The 25,998-nt window shown below is 40.2% G+C and overlaps 1 protein-coding gene across 1 annotated transcript in view; it reads left to right on the top strand.

Annotated features, from left to right (window-relative positions):
• The window catches only part of ROBO1 (roundabout guidance receptor 1), a 1,468,549-nt gene that overhangs the window by 209,713 nt on the left and 1,232,838 nt on the right, over window positions 1–25,998 (top strand). Inside the window, exon 2 of the mRNA XM_040338766.1 lies at window positions 18,780–18,901. Coding sequence (XP_040194700.1) covers window positions 18,814–18,901 — 88 coding nt within the window. The 5' untranslated portion in view covers window positions 18,780–18,813. The remainder of the gene's footprint in view (window positions 1–18,779; window positions 18,902–25,998) is intronic.

Consider the following 25,998-nt stretch of genomic DNA (forward strand, 5'->3'; position numbering starts at 1 on the left):
CAATGATCCATCCCATGCGAGTATCGTTTTTTCAGCATAAAAAGCAAAAGTAAAAAGCATTTAATTGAAAGAAAGACATAACTCTATCGGGCTGACAAATATTGCCCTGGTTCGGATGGTTATTTTTATAATATTGCTGTTTATGTTATCTTTGAATCCCCCCTTTTTTTGCTGTTTTACCCTCTCCCATTGGGGGGGCACTGGACTATGCATGCCCTCATTCAGACATCTCAGATTCAACATTTGGTCTTTTGGACCCGGAGGCATGAAATGATATCCTTAATACCCCAAAAGATGGCTTTTGGACTTTTCCTTGCATGCTCTGCTCTTTTTTTTATTATAATTTATCCTTTTTTTTTTTTTTTTTTACCTTATGTCTGTTTATTACAAACTGTAACCATCCTAATGCTGGCAGTATATGTTGCAATGTTTATTAATAAAACTTTTGTTAACCACTTAAGACCCGGACCAATATGCAGGTTAAGGACCTTGCCCTTTTTTGCGATTCGGCACTGCGTCGCTTTAACTGACAATTGCGCGTGTGACGTGGCTCCCAAACAAAATTGGCCTTCTTTTTTTTCCACAAGTAGAGATTTCTTTTGGTGGTATTTGATCACCTCTGCGGTTTTTATTTTTTGCGCTTTAAACAAAAAAAGAGCGACAATTTTAAAAAAAATTCAATCATTTTTACTATAATAAATATCCCCCAAAAATATATAAAAAAACATTATTTATTCTCGGTTTAGGCTGATACATATTCTTCTACCTATTTTTGGTAAAAAAAAATCGCAGGGGATAGTTTTATGGCATTTTTATTAATATTGTTTTACTAGTAATGGCGGTTATCAGCGTGACTGCAACATTATGGCGGACACATCGGACACTTTTGACACATTTTTGGGACCATTGTCATTTTCACAGTGAAAAGTTTTATACAAATGCACTGATTACTGTGAAAATGACAATGGCAGTGAAGGGGTTAACCACTAGGGGGCGCTAAGGGGTTAAGTGTGCCCTAAGGGAGTGATTCTTAATGTAGGGGGGCGTGGCTGTAGGCGTGACGTCACTGACCATCGTTCCCTATATCAGGGAACAGACGATCAGTGTCACTGCCACACAGAAGAAAGAAGGAAGGTGTGTTTACACACACCTCTCCCTGTTCTTGAGCTCCTGTGATCGATCGCGAGACAACGGCGGCGATCGGGTTTGCGGGTCCCGCGGGCGCGGTCACGGAGCTTCGGACCGGGTCGTGAGCGCGCCACCGCGGCTGGGCTCTTAAAGGCAACGTACCCTTCTGCCGACGTATATCGGCGTGAAGGGGTCCTTAAGTGGTTAAAAAAAGACATAACTCCAAACCTGTACAAGACAATTAAAGCAAACCTGTACTGTGAGGCATGTGGGATGCAGTTTCTAGCCTTCACTTTTGAAAATGTTGGCTCTCTGGCTGTCATGTTAATCAAGGGGATTTAGTAATTTATACGATACTTGCCAAGAACAGCTTTACAAATCAGGAGGTCTGACTTCAGAATATTCAGGTTTGGGGTCAGTATAGTATCAAAGCTAGAGACATATAGGCAACTAATAATGACCTCAAGAGGAGGTCACATCAATGGCCTTTATATTTCTCTCAGTATATTTTTTAAGATCACATTGCTTCTATAGGATACTAATACTTTCATCCAGACATAGTTTCAGAATATCCTTGTTCCTTGCTGCTTAAAGCTACCTCGTTACCTTTTACCTTCATAATCTCTTATAATAGAAACACTACCATATTCGCTGAGTCATGTGAATATTTTTTGAGATATTATGGAACCATTTGCATTAATAAAAAGGACGGTGCAAATTCCAAATTTTAGGCAAAACAAGTGCAATCATGACATAGCAATTAGAGAATGATTAGCACCTCATACAGCAGCAAAGAGAAATGGTTGCGTTTCAAGGCTTTTGGAGTTGGTGCTGGGTAATCAATAGTTTATGATGACCCAATAGATCAGTAGACAGATTTTGAATAGAAGGATTTGTTTAAAATTGTTGGTGGGAGCAAGTCTAATATAAGGAAAATAGTTCCAGAAAATGGAGAGTTTCTCGGGAGAAATCTGTAGCTTGTCATCAGTGTAGAGAACATTAGCAAATCAGTAAAGAAGCAAAAAGGTCGGCTTGGGTTATACTGGTATATGTGATCAGAAATATAAATGGGACATGAGCCGTGAAAAGATTTGAAAGCAAAGAACAGTAACTTACATTTTATTCTCAGGTTGACTGGAAACAAGTAAAGAGATTGACATAGAGGGGCAGCAGGTGAGGCATGGTGAGAGTGATAGATAGGTCTTGCAGCAGCATTTATGATAAACTGTAGAAGTTAGAGTCTGGTTAGTGCAAGTCCAGGCAGGACTGATTCCTATTAGTCACTGTCTTACCCACAATACCACAAAAGGGACACCCAAGGTCAAAGCCATTATACCCACTTTATGTGTGCAAACTATAACAGGTAATGGATGTACACACACTCTGAAAATAAAACTGAGAAAAATAAAAACAAAGTCACAGTAAAGCAACAAAAACAAAGTCATGTTACTGACAGCACTGTGCTAACTTCAGAGCAACCATGAAAACCCATTCCTAGTTACAGCAATAATTCAGCCTTAGGCCCCGTACACACGACCGAGTTTCTCGGCAGAATTCAGGTAGGAAACTTGATCGGAGCTGAATTCTGCCGAGAAACCCGGCGTGTGTACACTTTCGGCCGAGGAAGCCGACGAGTTCCTCGTCGAGCCAAATAGAGAACATGTTCTCTATTTCCTCGTTGTTCAATGAGGAAAGTTGGCTCGCCGAGATCCTCGGTGGCCTCACACAGAACTTGACGAGCAAAACGATGAGTTTTGCCCGTCGAGTTCCTCGGACGTGTGTACGGGGCCTTATATAGATTCTGAGGTATTACTTTTTCACTATTTTATTTCATGTTAAAAGTATTTTATAATATCAAACCATTATTAACCTCCCTGGCGGTATTCCCCAGTGTGGCTCGGGGTTACATTTCAGTACAATTAGTGGTAACCCCGAGCCACACTCCTGGTGCAGTAAACGTACCTTGTCCCCAGGATCCTGCGATGTCCCCCTGCTGTGTCTGCAGGCTGTGTCCTCCACCGGTTGCTCTGTGTGCCGGGCTCCGTTCCTTGTGAGTGTTGCTACTCGTCGAGCCTGGCGGCAAATTCAAAAAGTACACAGAACATAACACATACAGTACACTGTAATCTTACAGATTACAATAGTGTATCAAATAATTTCACATTCTTTTTGTCACTAATGCTTTGTCCAGTGCCCTGCATGCACTTTTATATTGTATATACTGTTCTTTCTGCCTGGAAACTTGAGATTGTCCCTGGCAACCAAAAAGTGTCCCTTTATGTCAGCTAGAAAACAGTGATAGTAAATTAGAACACTTGCAAACGAGTAAGGAAATGAATTGTATTATTATTATTATTATTATTTTGGGGCTCAACATTGTACACTAACATGAAATTATGATATGTATAACGATTTATGTTTACTGCATCAAGGAATGTGATTTTTTACTATTGTACTTGTCTTATATACAACATCTTTTACTCATTGTGGTATCCGAGATTCTCGGTAATAAATACTATTTTTTACATCTACAACCTATTCCAATTTTTTACATCGCTGCCTAAAAGCCCAACTGGGGAACCTTTCTCTTTCATGCAATTTCGGGGCGAGCAGCTCCTCTATTATGTGTATTTTCCATATCATACAGTACACTGTCACTAATGCTTTGTCCATGGCCCTGCATGCACTTTTATATTGTATATACTTTTCTTTCTGCCTGGAAACTTGAGATTGTCCCTGGCAACCAAAAAGTGTCCCTTTACGTCAGCTAGAAAACAGTGATAGTAAATTAGAACACTTGCAGAAGAGTGAGGAAATTGATTGTATTATTATTATTATATAATAATTTTTTATAATTATTTACATTTATTTATTATATTATAATTTATGAATTTGTGTTTCAAATTTTATCATACCTGGGATGTCTACTAGACTCTTGTTTGCACAGATTTAAGTGTGTTATTACTAAGAATTACAGGCCTACAATATAACATGCCAAATTTCTATACAAAACAATGTACCGCTTTGAGACGCAAAAATCTGACATAATCATACCGCCAGGATGGCAACGGAAAGCTTCACAGTGTGAAAAAAGAGGCTAACATTGCTGATCCCTGTCTCAGAAGGCTATCTACCTATTCTTTCCGGCAAGGCCCGGCTTCTGCCAGACCTTTCAGCCGGTAACTCAGAGCGCATGCGTCGCTGAAGTCAGCAGCTGCAAGCAAGGGGAATATCACCTAAACTGTACAGGTTTAGGTGATATTCTTTTTACATACAGGTAAGCCTTAGTATAGGCTTTTGGCACTACATCTAGATAGGACAGGAAACTCTTGTCTCTTGATTCTGTGATATGCAACCACCCTAACTGCTTCAACGTCTGTCAATAAAATAGGGCCCCCCTACATTCTAATGTCTACCTGAATAAATTGTTGGTTTTCATTCTTATAGCCTATTTAGAGAAATATTTTTTATAAACTAATCTGCATTACAATAGGTTTACTAATACAATGACAGAACTCTGAATAAGAACTGCCATTAGCTTTCTATAGTATATTTGATTTTAATTACCTTTTAAACCTCCCTGGCGGTATGATTATGTCAGGTTTTTGATGCTAATGCTGAATTGTTTTGCATGGAAATTTGGCCTTTTATATTGTAGGCCTGTAATTCTTAGAAATAACTCACTTAAATCTGTCCAAACAAGAGTCTAGTAAAAACAATCGGAGTATGATAAAGTTTGAAACACAAAATCATTAATTATAATATAATAAATAACTATAAATAATTATAACAAATAATATAATAATAATAAAAAATATTCAATAATGTAATCAAATCAAAAACACTGAAATTTGCTCAGTTGCAGAATTGTTGCTGTAATTACTTTTATTGTTTGATGACGAATTTCCCCACAAATCACTATCGCTCAATTCTGCAAGTGATTCTAAAGGCCTCGTACACACGACCGAGTTACTCATAGGGCGAAGCACATCATTTTCCTCGTCGTGTTCCTTGTTAGGCTTGACGAGGAACTCGACAAGCTTGCTTTGCGTACACACGGTCAAGACAAAATCTCCTCGTTCTTAAACGCGGTGACCTACAACACATACAACGGCAGGGGAAGTTCGATTCCACTGGCACAACTCTTGGGGCTGGTTTTGCTAATTTCATGTGTTTGCGTGTTAAATAAAAGTTTGGTAAGAGACAATTTGCACTTTTCAGTCTGTTACAGCTTTAAAAATGTGTTATCTCCATTACAAATGCTACTTTAACTCCCGTCTCATACTTTAATCTGAGCAAGCGCGGGTTTCTTAGCATACACACGCTCGAGTTTCTCGTCGGAAACCAGCCCGGCGAGGAACTCGACAAGCCAATTTGAGACTCCCATCGAGGAAATAGAGAACTTGCTCTCTTTTTTGCTCGTCAAATTCCTCGACAGTTTCCTCTATGAAAAATGTACACGTGACCGGTTTCCTCTGCAAAAAAGCTCTCCCACCAAGTTTCTTGATGGATTCTGCCAAGGAAACTGGTCGTGTGTACGAGGCCTCATTTATTATTGCTGTTTTCTAGCTGGTCTGAAACCACTTTTGACATAAAGGGACACTTTTTGTTTGCTATGGACAATCTCCCGTTTCCAGGCAGAAAGAACAGTATTTATAATATAAAAGTGCATGCAGGACACTGGACAGATCACTATGGACAAAGGGGGCGTGTAGTTATTTTATACAGTACTGTAATCTGTAATATTACAGTATACTGTATTTGTATTTTGTTCATATTTTTTTTAATTTGGTGCCGATCCCTGCCCCCGTGCTTTGTAACATCGCAGGGAACATAGCTCGGTGGCACGCGGGCACTGTGTGAATCGAGCGAGGAGACAGCTCGCTAACATAGCGGGGAGACATCGCAGGATCCAGGTAAGTAACTCCCTGCCTGGATACTGCGATGCGATCCCGAGTCTGGCTCATGGATACCGCTAATGGTACTGGAATTCCACCCCGAGCCAGACTTGGGATTACCGTCAGGGAGTTTAATGAAATGTTTAAGAAAAGATTCTTGTTTTCAGTTATAATATAGTCTACATTTCAAATAGCCACTTAGTAAAATTGAGCAGGTTGCATGCCCATGATAACGTCTTTATATGAATGGTTTTATGCTATGGTTAAATAGTCATACTACTGCATTAATAATTTGATAAAGAATATGGGTTTGATTCACAAAACAATTAAAACAAAAATGTATTCAAAAGTGGAGTTTGTTGTTTTGTACATTTGGTGAGAACACCCCTCCTGAACTTTTCTACTACACAAATTTTAAACTGAGCAAATTATTTCTTTCTGTTTAGTGCATTGGATGCAATTCAACTGTTTTGCTATGTCTACATTATTTACATAGCATTATTCACATGGGTTTGAGGTAACTTCCAAGTAAACTTGAATTACATTACAGAATATGTAAACCCCAGAACAAAAATCTAATACACTACATTTTACCAGCCTTAAAATGTGGTGGCTGCATTACTTTCCCTTTTCAGGCTTTTTGTCCTTTATTTTTATTTATTGATCCTGCCAGTAACACACTTCCTGTCCAGGAATGATAACACTTACTCAATGTACTGCATCCACAGTAGAGCAGCATTGTCCCCATTGGCTACTCTCCTGATTTAGACTACAAATACCTTCTTCTGATTTAGACTACAAATACCTTCTTCTCATCTCCATTACATAGAGGGTGGGAGGATTTGTAGTTCACAGAAAATATCTGGGAGGGCTGATAATATTGATTGAGATTTCACAGATAATTACAATGTTATTGTATTTATTGCAGAATCAACAGATATTTCAATACTTACAGAAAATATAGTGGCAGGGCAAGGGAACAAGTGTCCCAAACTGCTCTGGGGATTGATTAGTTCACACGTGTGTGTTTAGTAAACATAAGTATTTGTAGGTCTGTAAACATGTATAGTTAAAAAAAAAAAAAAACATATTGTAGCTTACCAGTTATTGGATGTCGTGGCTGCATTAGATTTATTATTACAGGATTTTCTCCTTTTATTTTCACTTGGTAATTCTGCTTGTAATAAAGTTCCTGTCCTAGGGTGTCACCTGTGGTTTTTATTTTTTGCGCTATAAACAATAAAAGGCTGACAATTTTTTAAAAAAAAATATTTTTACTTTCTGCTATAAAACACGTCCAATAAAAAAAAATGGAAAAAAATCTATTTTCTTCATCAATTTCAAACAATATGTATTCTGCTACATATTTTTGGTAAAAAAAAAAATCTGAATAAGCATATATTGATTGGTTTGTGAAAAAGCTATAGCATCTACAAACCATGGGATATTTTTGTTGGACTTTTTATTTTTTAATTGTTCTTACTAGTAATGGTGCCGATCAGCGATTTTTAGTGGGACAGCGACATTGCGGTGGACAAATCTGACACTTATTGAAATTTTTTGGGGACCAGTAATACCAATTCAGTAACCAGTGCTAAAAAAATGGACTGTCGCTGTATAAATGACATTGGCTATGAAGGGATTAACATCAGGAGTGATCAAAGGATTAAGTGTGCTCCTAGGGCAGAGATATGCAATTAGCGGACCTCCAGCTGTTGCAGAACTACAAGTCCCATGAGGCATTGCAAGACTCTGACAGCCACAAGTATGACACCCAGAGGCAGAGGCATGATGGGACCTGTAGTTTTGCAACAGCTGGAGGTCAGCTAATTGCATGTCCCTGTCCTAGGGAATGCTTGCTAATTGTGGGGGGGTGCTTTTCCTGTGGGAAGGCATAGATCCATGTTCCTGCTTTGTAGGAACACAGGATCCATGCCTTCCCTTCTCACAGAACGGCAACCTGCCTTGCTTACACAGGCAGACCGCCGTTCTGCCTGTGTCCCGAATGATCAGCGGGTTCAAGCAGACCCACTTATTGGCTCCCGATGTGTCCAATCATAGCGAGGAAAACAGAGATCTGTGTTTACTCTTAGCAGAAACTCAAGATCTCCATTTTCCTCCCTCACAGAATGGCGGTCTGCTGCCGGAACCCGCTGATTGGCTCCCGCTGTGTCCAATTACAGTGGGTACGCAGCTCAGGCGGCACGCACATCCACCCCAAAGCCAAGAATAGCTATATTGTACAGGTACGCAATTTTGCGCTTAAGTAACTGTATGTGGGGCAGTCCTTAAATGGTTAAAATCACTTTAAGGATTGGTAGGCTACAATAAATTCAATTAATTCTGTTCTTATGCGCAATACACACGATCCGATTATCTGACAAATAATCGTCCTTTTTTTTTCCGCATGCTAATCTCATGTAGAATCTGATGAGTTTACTAAGTCACGAAAATTCTCGTACAACAGAATAAAAGTTCGGAAGTAATGTCATGTGTTGTAATGCATTTGTATTGCATTTTCGAACAACAGCTGTACTGATTAAATGAAAATAGTACGATCTGGCATCAGACAGTATGAAAAACATTTCCATGCATGTCCGATAGAATAATATCGGATGAACTGTCCTGATCGGCTCTCGAAAGCTCTGTACTAACGATCCGGTTATCGTACAATCAATTCGAAAGCAGAGTTTTTCGTACGATTTTCGGATCGTGTGTACGGGGCATAAGTATTAGGTTCCCTTTAATGCCTTTAGATGTTTTACTGTTGATAACTCATATTTATTATGTAATGTGCACTGTCTGAAAGTTAGAATCTCTCTACAAATACTGGAGCAATTGTGAATTACTGGGCTTGTTTAGCTCTTGGGCTCCATTGATGTGTTGTGCCTTCTCAGGCAATAAATTCCACTTTTGTATCTAAGCTTGTTTCGCTTTTAATACATCACAGCTTGACATATACATATCACTGAGATTTCAGGCAGTCCTAAATCAAATCTAAATGTTTCCTCTCCATTTGTACTCTCGGCTCTGATTTACTTAATCCTCCCTAGCCTTAAAAGCCAGAAGTTATATCCTTAAATATAATTATTTTAAGCATTTATTAGCCTGCAGTACTTTGCTTTGTGACTTTTTTGTGTATGCCTTTCGTTGTTACGTACATCATGCAGTTAGTTCATGGTTTCAAGCTGGCAAAAAACAAGTTAATTACATTTCATTCTAGTTCCTATTGTTGTTGATTCTGTAAATTACCGTTGCCAAAAGCACACAAGAGAAGCAACGTTCAAAGGCTGTAATATTAGCGGAAAATGATTTACCTGGAGATGGTAAATACTCTGAAGCTAATTGTCCTAAACATGCATGATACTAACCGAACTGACTATTTCAAATATAAAACAATTAATTGAGGTAAGATGTATTGCAGTAACACGACAATGCAAAATATAATGCAGGTTTAATTACATTTTAACACTGCTAAACCAAACAATGGGGCTGTTTATAATGGGCTCTTTCACTATTTGTAGTAATTTTACTAACACAAATAAAAGAACACAAATACTATTGATTAATGATGATATGAACATACTTGGGTTTGGTTCAGGGTAGGTTACGTGAACATGATTAGCATTTTGGTGCTGAATCCAAATCCCATTGAAGACAATGGGATCCAAATGTTAAAAAACAGTAATGGCCATTTCCTAAACTAATATTCTAGGCAATCAGCAATTTTGGTAGTGTTTAACCACTTGCTTACCGGGTACTTTCACCCCCTTCCTGCCCAGGCCAATTTTCAGCTTTCAGCGCTATTGCACTTTGAATGACATGGTAATGCAATGCTGTACAAAAATTACTATTTTTTATTTAAAAAAAATCACACAAATAGAGCTTTCTTTTGGTTGCATTTAATCACCACTGGGTTTTTATTTTTTTGCTAAACAAACAAAAAACATTTTTTTTATAAGTATGTTATAAAATTTTGCAAACAGGTCATTTTTCTCCTTCACTGATGGGCACTGATAGGCTGCACTGATGGGCACTGATAGGCTGCACTGATGGGCACTGATAGGTGGCACTGATGGGCACTGATAGGTGGCAGTGATAAGGCGCCACTGGTGGGCAATGATCAGGGGGCACTGATGAGGCTACACTGATGGGTGGCACTGATAGGTGGCACTAATGTGCACTGATAGGGGGCACTGAAAGGTGGCACTGATAGACGGCACTGATATGTAGCACTGATAGGCACTGATAGACACTGGTAGGTGGCAGTGATAGGCAGCACTGATGATGAGGCACTGATGGGCACTGATAGGTGGCACAGGTGAGCACTGATTAACAGTACTGATGGGCATTGGTAGATGGCACTGGTGGACACTGATTAGCGGCATCAGTAGGCACTGATTAGCAGCACTGGTGGGCACTGAGGGGACCAATGTCCCTGTAAGGCCCCGTACACACGACCGAGTTTCTCGGCAGAATTCAGCCAGAAACTCGGTCGGAAGCTGAATTCCGCCGAGAAACCCGGCCGTGTGTACGCTTTCGGCCGAGGAAGCCGACGAGGACCTCGGCGGGGAAATAGAGAACATGTTCTCTATTTCCTCGTTGTTCTATGGGAGAACTCGGCCCGCTGAGCTCCTCGGCGGCTCCAGGACTGAACACGCCGAGGAACTCGATGTGTTTGGCACGTCGAGTTCCTCGGCCGTGTGTACGGGGCCTAACAGAATCCAGTTAATGGATTTCTTCTTTTTGCCTCACGCTGTTAGGGTGAAGGAAGAAAAAGCCAATAGCCGGCTTCTGTTTACTTCCATGACCAGCTGTCATTGGCTGACAGCTGTTCACGTGGTAAAGGGCTGCTGTCATTGGCCCTCGGACTCTGCAATTACGGAGCACACCGCCCACGTACCGCAGGGTGCGCGGGATCATGAAAGGACATCCATGCCATCTTTCATCTATAGCGTGGGCACCAAGTGGTTATAGTGAAACATTAAAAATGAAAAAAAAAATACATTAAATAACATGCCTGAGGGATTCCCTGACCCTGCCTATGAAGTTCAGCATGTTTGCAATATATACAGCCTACTATAGCAAGACTGACCTTACAAAGAAAAAAGTAGGTTAAAATGCTGTTTTTTTTTAAAATAACAGCTCCTGGATTGCTTCATCTATACCAGACCCTTTTACTTTGATAAGGGTCTAATACAAATGTTATTGGGGGAACCCCACAAAAAAATACAGCATGGTCCCCCCCCCCCCTTAATTCATACTTGGTCCTACTGTTGTGGTATGAATTTTAAAAGGAACCTGTGTCTTCCCTCTCCTATATCTACATGAGTCACTCCTGCTATCTCTCAATTTAACTGCATCCCAGCACACAGCAGGTGACTGAAAGCCTCAGCTGTGTATATTTCTGTGTACAGGGGGTGTATCCATTCTTTCCACTCAGATTTCATATTTCAGTGAGCTCTGTGCTCTAGCTGTGCATTGTATGTCTGTGATTTCATATTCCTGCCCATTGCCTGCTAGAGCTGAGAAATAGCCTTAGATCTATGTGTTTAGAAGGCTGTAGAGTAGCAAGGGCTGCAGATTTATACAGTCTATGTCTTATCTTTTTTTGTATCACCTTAAGCTAATCACTTCATTGGGTATATGTTTATATCCACTTTACTCCCTAGGCTACTTTTCTGATTTGGGCTACAAAATGTGAACATAAGGTGGAAGGGTTATGGTGTGTAGTTTAGAGATGAGAATTGGGAAGGCTTATAACACTGTCTTGGATTTCAGATCAGTGCACAGGACGTCAAAAGGATACTGGATTTTTGGCATGATCAACAGTTTTTTTTTGGTTCTTTCAAAAAAACTATCCAGGCATCACTTCAAAGGCAAACAGCAATCTTGATACCTATACTATACTATACTATACTATACTATACTATACTATACTATACTTAGTAGCTACCAAATGTTACAGATTGGTTTCTTAGGACAACTGTATTTTGCACATGGCTCTTCATAAACAAGCATAAAGTCCATAAGTGAATAAATCCCAACACCAGAACGGAATGCTCTAAGATAAAACTTCTAGATCTTCCACCACGAGTGCTTAGTATGAAGATGGCCACTCACCCTTTTTATAGGACGGTCTAAAAACACTTTGGGAACACCAGATTGGTTCCGCTAATGGCATAAATCCACTCCAATTGCCACTTAGGAAGGGGCTAGAATGTAAAAAAAAGACTCCACATGAGACACGGATAAAAGTCTCAAAGTGTAGTAATTATTTAATAAGGTAAAAACAGCAGCAATGATAGCAGTTACACTCACATGTAATAGTGCCTGGCCTGGCACTAGGTGTAAACAGCTTGTGTGAGTCAGCTGATCCCTGGGGGTGGCCCATGTCTCGCTCTGAAAGGTAAAGCCTGATGTGATCTAATATGGACCTGGAAATGACGGATCCTCCGCTCCGACATGTTTCACAGTGATTGGCTCTTCATTGACTTCATTGACTTCCTGAAGAGCCAATCACGGCAAAACATATTAAAGAATTACTACACTATGAGACTTTTATCCATGTTTCCTGTGGAGTCATTTTTTACATTCTAGCCCCTTCCTGAGTGGCCATTGGAGTGGATTTATGCCATTAGCGGAACCAATCTGGTGTTCCCAAAGCGTTTTTTGACTGTCCTGTAAAAAGGGGTCAAACAGCTCTGGTGAGTGGCCATCTTCATACTGAGCACTTGTGGTGGAAGATCTACAGTAGATGTTTTTTTTTTCCACAAATTTTTTATTGAAAGTTTTTCAAAGGTAATACAAATAGTACCAAAATACATACAACCAAGTTACACGTAAATGATTCCAACTAGGGATAGACACAGAGGGCCAGATTCACAGAAAAAGTACGCCGGTGTATCTGCTCATACTCCGGCGTACTTTCAAATTTGCTGCGTCGTATCTTTATTTGGAATTCTCAAACAAAGATACAACGGCATTTGGCTAAGATCCGACAGGCGTACGACTTTGTACGCCTTCGGATCTTAGGATGCAATACTTCGGCGCCCGCTGGGTGGAGTTCGTGCCGTTTTCCGTGTCGGGTATGCTAATTAGCTGTTTACGGCAATCCACAAAGGTACGCGCGTTCGTCGCATTCTCTTACGTCGTCGCTAGTCGGCTTTTCCCGTCGTAAAGTTGTGATTGCTATTTAGGTGGTGTAAAATTAGACAGCCCATGTTAAAGTATGGCCGTCGTTCCCGCGTCAATTTTTTTTTTTTGTGTAAGACGTCCGGGAATAGGAAAAGACATAACGCACGTCGCCGTTAAAAAAATTACGTCTGTGCGACGTCATTTCACGCAAAGCACGGCGGGTAATTTCAAAACGGAGCATGCGCAGTCCGTTCGGCGCGGGAACGCGCCTAATTTAAATGATACACGCCCCATTTGAATTAGGCGCGCTTGTGCCGGACGGCTTTACGCTACGCCGCCACAAGTTTACAGGCAAGTTCTTTGTGAATCAAGCACTTGCGCTGAAAACTTGCGGCGGTGTAACGTAAATGACAAATGTTACGCCGCCGCATTTGTACCTGAATCTGGCCCAGAGTTCTAAATTCGTGACCGTAAGATCCAGCAAATGCCATCTCTATGTATAGCTAATAGAACGGCCACAAAGAAATTTATAATCGTCTGGAGTAATATTGTCAAAGGAATACGTTGCAGTTAATTACAGGCCTGCCTGATTTACGTTGGAAAGGAAACCATCATAAAACAGTATTCAAAATCGCTTCTAGAAGTGCTAAAAAAACGATCAGAAAGAGAAGAAAAGAAAAAAAAAGGTAAGAAATTAAGAATAGAGCGTAGAGGAGAGGGGGGAGGGAATGAATGAGGGGGCTTTGTAAGGGGAAGATGTGAGGAGGGGGTGGGATCGCCACCAACTGCCCTCCCCAGTAGACCCCAGGCGTTGTGAAAGGTATAGCAACCCTTAAAGCATCTATCAAGGGTTATCCTGGCATAAGTCCTGATTTCGGTATTCAAGCCAGGGTGTCATTGTTACCGAAAAGCAAGCTGTTCCGTCCTGCGCGGTGCAAATTAACTCCTCCATCGCTGCTATCTGGTTAACCCGTGCCAGCCATTCTTTTATAGAAGAGGGTGACTTTCACTTGCAGTGCACAGGCAGACACAGGCTAGCGGCATTAATCAAATGCATAGCTAATGATCTATAATTTTTTTACGGGATATTTTGGAGAGGTGAAGGAGGTACTGCACTGGTGAGAATTCCAGAGAAAGCGAAGAAATTTCAGTCGCCATTTCATGGACTTTCCGCCAGTATGGTTGAATCAATGGGCATGTCCACCAGATATGGAGGAGAGTGCCCTGCTTACACCTCCAGCACTGGTCTGAGACTGCAGGGATACATTTATGAAGTATTTATTGTGCTCTGTATCACCTTGTTTTGATTTTGTAACCGTTCTCCTGAGTGTGGACATTCAAGGAACCCTTGTGAATATATAGATGCACTCAATCCCATGCAGCATCATCTAGCACTGTGTCCAGCTCAGTCTCCCAATAGGCATGCTCCGATCTCAGAGAGGCATAAGGCTCCCCAAACATTGCCGCATAAAGAAGTTTTATCTCAGAGCATTCCGTTCTGGTGTTGGGATTTATTCACTTATGGACTTTATGCTTGCTTATTTTTTCATTAATGTGCACACTTAAGTTTGATGCAGTGTTTTCTTTATGCCATTTTTTTACATGAACATGTATAGCGCTATATTCTTGACGTTATAATTCTACACAGTTTAGTGATTTGTTCACTTTAAAGGGGGCAGCTGTTGGTTTATATGTTCTTATCCCCAAAAGGCGCCATTTTTTTGGTATACATTTTCTTCATAAACAAGGTTGATGGAGTTATTCCTTTTGGGCTCCCTGTGATTTTAAAGTCATTTGCCTTTAATGCTTTTAGTTTAGAGTGGAAAATGAAACATAATCTGGCTGTGCTTGAGCACACTTACATATTTATTTTTATTTTTAGGACTTGTGTGTTTGTATTTTGTTGCTATTATATATTTTATTGTGGTATTGCTGGTAAATTAGGTAAAGGCTATTTTTGCTTTATAGAGATCATTAAAATTGATTAATTTTGGTCATCTCATTTAAAAATCCAATTTCTATTTACGGTAGATACATGCACTTATATTGTGTCTTAAATGTGTCAGCTTCTAATAATAAAATTGTATACATAAACTGAGATTGCGAGCACCCATATAAAATTATCTATGCAAGCAAATTACTTTAGCAATACTATTTTCTCTAGAACATTTACTTTCTAGACAGCATAAGAATTTGGAATGTGAAAAATGGGAAAAGATTGTATCAAACTAAGTCCTTTAAAGATAAACTTCTCTCTGGAAGCTGTGCCCAGAAAAGGCAGGCACAAAACAGTGGACTAGTCCCTAATATTGATTGTGGTCTCCTTGCAGCTGTTTTTGGTTAATCATACATCAAAGGACACATAGGGGAAGATTTACTAAAACTGGCACACACAAAATCTGGTGCAGCTGTACATAGTAACCAGTTAGCTTCCAGGTTTTATTGTCAGAGCTTAATTGGACAAGCTGAAGTTAGAAGGTGATTGGCTACTATGCACAGATGCACCATATCCTGTGTGCGCCAGTTTTAGTAAATCTCCCCCATAATGTTATTGTGAAACCAATGGGGTATGCATCTACCTTCAGATGATTGTACAACGGCAAACCAATGATGCAAGGATATCTCTGCAGTACCCATCCATTTCCCAGCATGTCTTCAGTTCAACCTGATTTAGGCTTTTCGTTTTCCTTCCCTGAAAATCCTTCTTGGATCCCCCTTTGCTGGATTTAGATGGAAGCCATTCCAGTGATCCTATTTGCACCAGACTGGCCAAAAAGGACGTAGTACTTGGTCATTTTCAACCTCTTGCCAAAATCTATGTGCACCCTCCTGGATCATCTAGGCCACATGCACACGAGAAGCAAATGCAAAAACCGGCGTTTAAAATGCCAGTTTTTGCCGCAAATTTTGCGGCGTTTTACAGCGTTTGCGGCTATCAGCGTTCATAACAAAGACATTGTAGACCCTTCCAAAGCTTTGAAACGCAAAAACGTTTGCGTCTGAACCCAAAATTTTTCGTCTGAAAAAACAAGCCTAAACCCAACTGCTTTAAAACGCAAAAAAACGTGAATGTGTGCATGGACACATAGGATAACATTAAATGTGTTCAGGGGCAGTTGAACAAAATGTCCAAATGCCTCTGAACTCGAGTTTACCAGCGTCTCGTGTGCATGGGGCCTTAGACCCTTTTCCTACCTTTTGCTTGGTCTACCAACCCTCTTTTTACTTTAATGGCATTGCTGTTGAAGCCCAGGTCCTGACCTATGATTATTCCTACACTCTTGAAAGGTAGGAAGTCAACCTCTTGCATGGTCTACCATTGCAAGCATACTTGCTATGAGGTTGGGTATTTTCATCTCAGGAAGTATTCAGTGAGACAAATGTTGTCTTTTCTCCAGTCTGGTGTGCATTTTGTTTTCAAAAAATGGTTACCTCCCACTTCTTGGTGAAGGCCTTCATGCCTAGTATCGCTCATATTTTCGCCCCGGTATCTTCTCCATGCCATCTCAACCTAATATTGTCTGTCATTCAGAGACCCCCCCTTGAGTCTCTTACTGATATTACTTTGTCTTTCCTTACTCGTAAAGTTGTCATCTCCTCACTATTACTTCTTTTACGCGGGTTTCTGAATTGCCAGCCATGGTTTTTACACAAGGCAAATATGTCCTTTGGCCTAAGGCCCCTTTCCATCCAAATATGACTTTTTCTTTCTACCTTAAACTGGATTTTGTTTTACCATATTTCTGTCCTGCTCCTATACATACTAAAGAGGTTGCTTGCCATTGCTCATATGGTTTTCATTAATCAATTCGTCATTTTGGCATTATTGAAGACCACTGAAAGGGCATTGGGATTCTTGTTCCACTATCATCAGGTAGATTTTACAACTCCAGCCAAGGTTAACTCTACTGGTGTTAGTGTTTCATGCGTTTTTCAGCACCGGGCTTCAGTTTCTTAGCTCTGCAAGGCTACAATATGGTCTTCTATTCAGATTTAAGTTAAGCTTACAAGGTGGATAGCTAAGCTTCAGTGGATGCAAGCTTCCATTTTAAGTTTCTTCAGGTAAATCAAAACTTGGGTTTATCATTCTTGATATCTTTTTCCCATTGGAGACATTACCCTTCACTGCCTGTCCCATAGCTAAAACAAGAAGTGAGAGAAATTATCTTTAAAGTGATGGAATCTTTGGTTGTCACCAGAGACATTGGAACTGGTGTCTTCATTGGAAGATTTCTCCTCTATTCTTTTTCTGGTGATAATCCAAAATTCTGCATTTTCTTTTACTTAATTTACTGTAAACAGGACACATAGAAAGGGTGAATCTCCCTAACAGTAGCACAGACAGCAAAAAAAAAAACTGGCAGCCGTTCCAATCCATTTTCACTTTATTCAAAATGTAAAAAAAATGTTTTGCTTTAACTTATACTTTAATGCAGCACTGTGTTATGTCATACGCAGTTTTTTATTTTCTTTTTTTATGCAAGCAGTGTAAGTACCTGTATTTTCTGTGTTACTTGTAGACCCTGTACAGCAGAGATCAAACTGGAGGAGGGAGAAGCAGTCATAGGAGTCAATCAGTTGTTAACATGCAAGGAACATGCTGATAGGATGAGAGAAGAGTGCCAGACACAGTGGCGGCCTGTCAGTGAGGGGCGCCTTCCCCCTAATCTCTATGCGCAGACCCCTAACCTTCATGCAGGGCACTGAATGCAGACTTCTAATAAGCTTAAAAAAGGTGAGCTCGGGGTGCACTTGTGACAATAGAAAATCAACATTCGCTATTGTCTTCCTGCTTCTCCTCACGGCCAATCAGGATAGCAAGCAGGTCCTGAGACCGGATTGGCCAGGAGGAGAAGCGACCGGATTGGCTGGGAGGAGAAGCCGCCCGGGACCTGGATAGGGTAATCGTGGGGCTGGTGGGCGAGTGGGGCTGGCGAGTGGGCTTGCAAGAGGGGCTGGCTGGAGAATGCGTGGTGGGGGGTTTGTTTGCAGCCCCCTAAAAAAAATGGAGCACCAGCCACCACTGGCCAGACAGATGAACTCATCAGTCTGCTGCTTCTTCTTTCACTGTCCAGTCACAGGGTAGGGGTAGAGAGGAGACCTGTACATATAACTGAACTTCTGTGTGGAGTTTGCAAATCTCAGTACTCGATGAACAGAGAAACAAATCCTTTTGTAGATTACATCTGTGTATATTAAGCTCTGGGCTTGGAGTACAGCTTTAAATGAGCACTCAAATGTCCTTTTTTTAATAGAAAGATATAATCTAATTACTTGCTATGAGCAAAACAGGCATCATTTTCTTAATCAGAAACTTTCAATCACGAGACTGCTTGTTTTTTTTTTGTAATGTATCTGCAGAGCTTGTGAAATTTATATTATCAAAACTCTTGACTTAGCACATTGTGACAAAGTGTTCTCCTTTTATGATGTCTCTCTGCCATTCAATAATTTCCCGTAAAGTACTAAATTGTGGAGTGCAGCTTTTTCTTATTGAATGTCAGCTGGAGTAAAATGTATGCTTTTAAATTAATCATGTCATTTGTCACTGTTCTCCTTGAAATTGACACAGAGGCAGCGAACACTTTCCAATCTCACTTTTCTTGCATCTTTCAGATAACATTGAGGTAATGCACTACACGGGGTCAAGATGAAATGGACAAAACCTGCTTCATTTCTTCAATCAGTGGTTCTCGCTTTTCTGGTTTTTCAGCCTTTGTTCGGACAACTCATTATAGGTATGTTTATTATACTTTTTATTATGTACTCATACATTATTGCTCTTGATTATGTATATGAAGAATCTCCCACCTGTCCATAGTGGAAGCTGCCATGGTCTACTTGTACTGGTGGTGACTAAACGTGAAGAATCATAAGCTGGCCATACATTCGGAAAATTTTGGTTGAAATTTTTTATTATAACGTTTGTTTGATTTTCTTATGGTTAGCAGGGTCAAATTGGCTTTAGTTTTTGACCACAGTGACAAGGTCATTCATAAGAGCTGGGTGTAAAATTGTTCTCCATTAATTTCTTACAGTTTTGTTAAGTACGGTTCTTTTGAACAACGTTCATAAAATTATCAAAGGTACTTTTTGTCTGAATTTGTTAGAAAACCAATAGTGTATGGCCAGCTTTAGAGAGTAGACATTTTGGTTTGGGATAATGTGAGATGGTGTGAAAGAAATTATGGAGGCCTGTGGGAAATTGTGTGTGGCCTATCAATTGTGGGTGTGGCTTAGTATGTATGGTTTAGCGTTAATAAGCGTGGGAAATAAAAGCATGGCTTTTATTTACAATATAATAACCTTTTTTCTTCTCCCTTGGACACTGTTTGCATTAAGTGAGTGTGTTTATGTAGGAAGAGGATGTGTGGATTGTCAAGTTTGAAATCAAACAGGAGGCCTCGGTATCCTTGGCTTCTCTATGCATATGCAATATCATATTTTCAGATGAGTCCATTACAAAGAATAAAGCGGGTCCTTGTAATTAATGAACATGGGCAGATCTCTTACCAATTATTTGCAACCGGTTTGCAGGTGTAAGTCATTAATAAATAAAATGTGCAGACTCTAGTAGTTTTTAGTTTTCTTTTATAATTTTTTTTTTGATTGCCCGCCACGTTTTATGTAATAGATCATAAATTCCTAATTAATAGCAAATAGTTACCTAATGATTTAGGGGTATGGGACTGGATCTCTAAATAATTAAAATATTGAAACAAAATCCTCTGCATTACTGAGCCTAAAGTCAAAGCAGAAGAAAAGACTTGGGGGCAGATCCACAGAGATCTGCACCGGCGCAGCGTATGGGAGATACGCTACGCCGCTGTAACTTACTTTGCCAGACTTCGAATCCACAAAGTTTTCGCGCCGTTAGTTACGGCGGCGTAGAGTATCTCTGGCGGCGGAATTCAAATCGGCGATTAGGGGGCGTGTTTTATTTAAATGAATCGCGTCCCCGCGCCGAATGAACTGCGCATGCGCATCCCTAAATTTCCCGCTGTGCATTGCGCTAAATGACGTCGCAAGGACATCATTTTTTTTAACTTAGACGTGAATTATGTCCATCCCGATTCATGGACGACTTACGCAAAAAAAAATAAAAAAATCAAACCAAACGCGGAAACGGCGGCCATACTTAACATGGCAAGTCTAACTATACGCCGCAAAATAGCAGCTTTAACTATACGCCGGAAAAAGCCGACTAGAGACGACGTAAAAGAATGCGATGGTCGCGCGTACGTTCGTGGATCGTCGGAAATAGCTAATTTGCGGACGCCGAAGTATTGCATCTTAGATCCGAAGGCATACGAAGCCGTACGCCTGTCGGATCTAACCCAAAAGCCGTCGTATCTTAGTTTGAGGATTCAAACTAAAGATACGACGCGGGAAATTTGAAAGTACGCCGGCGTATCAGTAGATACGCCGGCGTACTCTCTCTGTGGATCTGCCCCTTGATGTGTCAAATGACATGCAAGTAATGTTGCCAGTAACTGGACCTCCATTCTACGTCTTGATTGCACAGACAATAGCAAACACCTCATTGTAACAAGCGTATGTATTTCTGATTTTCCATTGTTATATAAATAAATATGATTGAACCAATAAGATTTTCTTTTAGCTTTTATGTTCCTAATTATTCATATGTAAGGTAAAGTCAAATAATTTTTTTGAAGTCTAATAGGTATGGTGCTTTCTATGATTTCAAGTCTGGTGAAGGTAGTATGGCAACATATTGAGTTATCCATTGGGGGTCTTTAATAAAATAAAAATAAAAAAAAATATTTCAAATTATTTTTTTTATTTTTTTTGTCCACCTTTCCATGCAGGTCAACCCTGTCCTGCAACCATGACAGTTAGCACTGCCAATGGTACTTACAACTGTCAGTTTTTATGTATAAGTTTGATACCTTCAAAAGAAGAAAATAAACCGTTGCTGTAACTGTTTAAGGCCATGGTGCCCAACCTATAGCCTAGGGGGTAGCATACAGCCATTTGGCACTTTTTGTGTGCCCCCTCTGGTCCCTTGCCCCAATCTGTGTTTCCCTATTGCATTGTTATAGCAATCATTTCTAGCAATCTCATGTAATATGTCTCTAGTCTATGACTGTCTTCTGAAATATGCCTCCAGTCTCTAACAACTCCTATATCACGTTTACAGTCTTTGATATTCTCCTGAAGCACTTTCACAGTCTCTGACAACTATGTTTAATTTTATGATTGTTATTGTAAAATGACAATACATTTTCTGATTCATATTCGGATTCTGATCTCTTGTATCTGTCTGCAGTTCATAAGCAATTTTTATATTAGTCCCACAGTCTCTGAACATCTCCTGTATCATGTCCACAGTCTCTGAATATCTCTTGTATTTTGTCCACAGTCTCTGATCATCTCCTGCACCATGCCCACAGTCTCTGACCATCTCCTGTACTATGTCTGCAGTCTCTGACCATCTCTTGCATTATGTCCACAGTCTCTGACCATTTCCTGCACCATGTCAGCAGTCTCTGACCATCGTCTGTATCATCTTGTTGTGTGTCTGTTGTCTCTGACACAGAATATTAACTGGATTCTAAGTACGACTCTTTGGTGATGTCAGGGGCCAGACTTAAGGTTCCCCATATCAAGTCACTGTTTTCATTGGAAAAACGATCTACGCGAGATTGCTTTGCCTAGTCAAACAAAACTGTAAACAAGCCCTAAAACTGTTAGCTGGAGTTCAGCTTTGATTTACTCGTCACTTACTTTAAATCCACTAAAATTCTGCAATGATTTCTCTCCAAAACAAAAAGCATTTTCACCTTGCCGAAGGAAGATGAACACAAGATGCCCAATAAATGCTTTGTTATTACACTTGACTGACTGCATCATATTTTTTTTCTTTGACTATAGTTCTACCTCAAGTGGCCTGACTCTTTAAATTATTTTACTGAGTAGTAACCCAGATTTATATAACATATGGAAGACAATGGTGGATGCAGGGAACCTTACTTTGCACTGTTTTGTTCTGTTATATTATACACAATGCAAACAGAATCTCTCTGATCTGAAAGCTCAATAACCTGGCACAGTTTTAAGAAGCTTTGTAATGTAATATTTGTTGCAAACCTTTAATCTCTAGGCTTCAGCATGTTCTGTTCTAGTTTTGTTGCCCAGCACTCTATGAATAATTATTTAGTTCAGCAGCACCAATCCTTTGAACGGGAAGTTCACTAATCATCTCAGGGCTGTGTTTTCAGCTGATGTTAGCCTAGTTATCAGAATAGTATCTATTTTCTTTCCTTTTAAGCCCCCTGATATACCTTTGCAACAGATAGTACAAAAATAAATATTATATTTATTATAAAGATAGGTGAAACTGCTAAAATATGTCTGGGAAAGAAAATACATAATATCTATCTCTCTACTCTCTGCAGACTTCCCCCTGGCCAGAGCATTCTGTATCAGACACACATCTGGGATGTGTTGGTGCCCTTCTGCCCTTTCCCATATGCTGAGGTTGTCAGCCCCTACATTGCAACTGTGCCTTGTAGTGATGTAGGGGTCAGCAGATGGGACCACAATAGGCAGCAAGGGACCAGGGATGTAACATACCCAGAAGTCGGTTGGATGCAGCAGACAGCACAGGATTAACCACTTTCAGAACCAGCTCACACCAATAAACATCGGCACTTTGAAGAAGGATATCTTTGTTATGGCAGCAGCTAGCTGCCATAACTCTGGTATCCTCCTTTTCAGCGAGCGGTCCGGTTTTTAAAAATAGTGGTCTCTGCAGCGGATTCGCCGCAAGGTCACTTTTATCGGTGGTGGGAGGGGGGCCACTCTCCAGTGACCTCCGATGCTTAACGAAGCTGTCTGCAATGGCGTAGGCGATTGGCTCCTCATACCTCTGTGGCATGGAGACGAGTGAGGGGAAGATGGCACCCACCCGTCTCCATACCATTGCAGGGCGGAAGCGGTGTCAAAACGTCACCTCTGCCCATTGGGCTAACTTTACTGTTGTCTTATTTTTTTATTAAAAAAAGTGCGCTTGTAAGACCGCTACACAATTACGGTGTGACAAAAAGTATTGCAACAACAGCCATTTCATTCTCTAGGGTGTTAGAAAAAAAGTATAATGTTTGGAGGTTCTAAGTAATTTTCTAGCAATTTTTTTTTTTTTAACTTCTAAACAACAAATCTCAGAAAGAGGCTCAGTCCTTGCTTTATCCAAAATGAAAAAAAAAACATTTTTTTTTTTGCCTATTTTCCTAGTTTAGGGCGCTGTCTGCCATTGCATTGCTAGCCATACCCATTTAGATAGATAAATCATTGGCTGAACAAGAGAAGATTATTTGATTCCACCATCCATCCTAAACAGCATGGTTTGAGGAATCTCCTTTGCTAGCTATTGCATTCAGACCCACGACCCACAACACTGATGTCTGCCTGAATAGATGAATAGTCATATGATAACTGTCCACCCAGATAAGCCATTTTTTTAAATCGACTTTTCACATGGTGTTGATAGGTCTACACATCACTTGAATTTTGGACAATTCAGCAGCAATTGGCTGAAATGTGAGACATGTATAGCTAACCTTTAATTTTTACCTGTGTGCTTTCTGTCTGATCTCTCTTTTCTCTGCTCTCTGCATTACTTCTGACAGGTTGCCTCAACACCTCAGAATCTCAGGAGATGGCCCAACCCCCTAGAGCACACAGAAGGTGATTGACAGCCTTGTTGTGCATGTGAGGGGGGTGTTATTTCCCTCCACTCAAGTCTCAGATTACACTCAGCTCCCCCTCTGTGCTTGGCAGGGTGTGACATCAGATCCCCACCCCCTGCATTCTAGAGATGAGAACAAGTCTTTGGTCTGTGTGTTTTGAAAGGCTGTAGAGAAGAGATGACTGCAGATAAGCAGGTACACTTTATGCAGGAGGGTTTGTTTCATGTCTGTAGATTACCTGATGCTTGTAACTTCAGTGGGTATATAAAAGGGTTTACAACCAATTTAAATACAATGAGGGATATTACTAAGACTGGAGCAGACATAATCTGAAGCATTTGTGCATGGTAACCAATCAGCATCTAGCTTAGATTATGTTCAAAGCCTTACTAAACTGAACAGAACTGAACTGGAAGCTGATTAGTTACTACCCACAGCCGCTCCAGATTCTGTCTGCTCTAGTTTTAGTAAATATCTTGAAATGCTCTACTAAATAATATATATTATGATAGCAATTTAAATTAGTTAACTGCTTGCCGACTGCATACTGTATAGATATGGCAGCAAGGTGGCTCTCCTGTGCAAAATCACTTACCTGTAGGTGGTTTTGCATTTCCAGGTCTGGTGCATGCCCATGCACTGCCGGCGACCCACTCCCACTAGGATTGGACAGATCGCCATTCTGTGAGAAGGGAAGGCATGGAACATGGATCTTTGCCTTCCCACAGTAAAAACACCCCCACACAGTTAGCAACCACTCCCTAGGAAGACATTTAACCCTTTGATTGCTCCTGATGTTAACCTCTTCCCTGCCAGTGTCATTAGTACAGTGACAGTGCATATATTTTTAGAACTGATTACTGTGTTAGTGTCACTGGTCCCCAAAAAGTGTCACTTAGTGTCCAATTTGTCTGCCACAATGTTGCGGCCCCCACTATAAGTCACTGACCACTGCCATTACTAGTAAAAAAACTGCATAAATAAAAATTCTGTATATCTATCCCATAGGTTGTAGACGCTATAACTGTTGCGCAAATCAATCAATATTTACTTATATGTAGCAGAATACATTTTGACCTAAATTGATGAAGAAATTCGATTTTTTTAAAAAAAATATTGGATTTGTTAAATAGCAGAGTGTAAGAAATACAGTATTGTTTTTTGTTCAAAATTTTCATTTGTTTTTTTGTTTATAGCACAAAAAAATGAAACTGCAGAGGTGATCAAATACCACCAAGTGAAAGCTTTATTTGTGGGGAAAAATACATTGTATTTTGGTACAGTGTCGCACGATCACACAGTTGTCAGTTAAAATAACGCAGTTTCCACATCTCAAAAAATAGCTTGGTCAGGAAGCGGGGTAAGCCTTCCAGATGGCAAGTGGATAAGACTTAAGCCAGTCATAAATGGATCAAAATTTGGACAGTTCAGCAGGGACCGACCAAACTTCGATCCATCTATGGGCAGGCTGGTTGAAAATAATCTCTTGATTGACTTCTGTACAACCAGCCCATTGGAAAATGTGTGCTCAAACAGTGGCATTGGCTATAGCGCACAGTGCTGAAGGGTGTATTCTGATGGCAGAGAACTCTCCCCCCTCTCAGAACACAATAGTTCCAAGGGAAGGATTCAATTCATTGTCTTTTGTTTAACCTGTTGGTTGAACAAAAGAAAATTTTGGCCTTAGACCAGTTAAAAATGATTTTCTATTTTATGTAGGTGCCAGTGGGTAAGAATCATCCATGGGTTTCTTGTATCTGTATCGCATGTAAGTTCCCAGGTCTGCACATGATCTTTATGGGGAAGGGGGTCACACTATAGCTGCTGATTTCTATGTTCGTTATGGGGAGTGCAGCAGTAAGTCCAAGATTACTATACTCAGCTTTGTAATGATCAGGATAGATGCTGACCTAGGAACTCTAGGGTCTAATCCCAGGGGATGTAAAAAGTAATTTGGTGATTTTAAATTAAATGCTAGTTTGGACTAACCTTTATGTAGGACAAAGAAGAGAGAATTTTTTTTTTGTTAAAAAAATATATCTAATAAAACCAATTACATAAGCCTCCTATCATTTTCAAGGCAGGCTATTTTCTGCAAGATTGATTTGCAGTACAGTGGTACA

Source organism: Rana temporaria, chromosome 2 (assembly GCF_905171775.1).
Source record: "Rana temporaria chromosome 2, aRanTem1.1, whole genome shotgun sequence".
Lineage (NCBI taxonomy): Eukaryota > Metazoa > Chordata > Amphibia > Anura > Ranidae > Rana > Rana temporaria.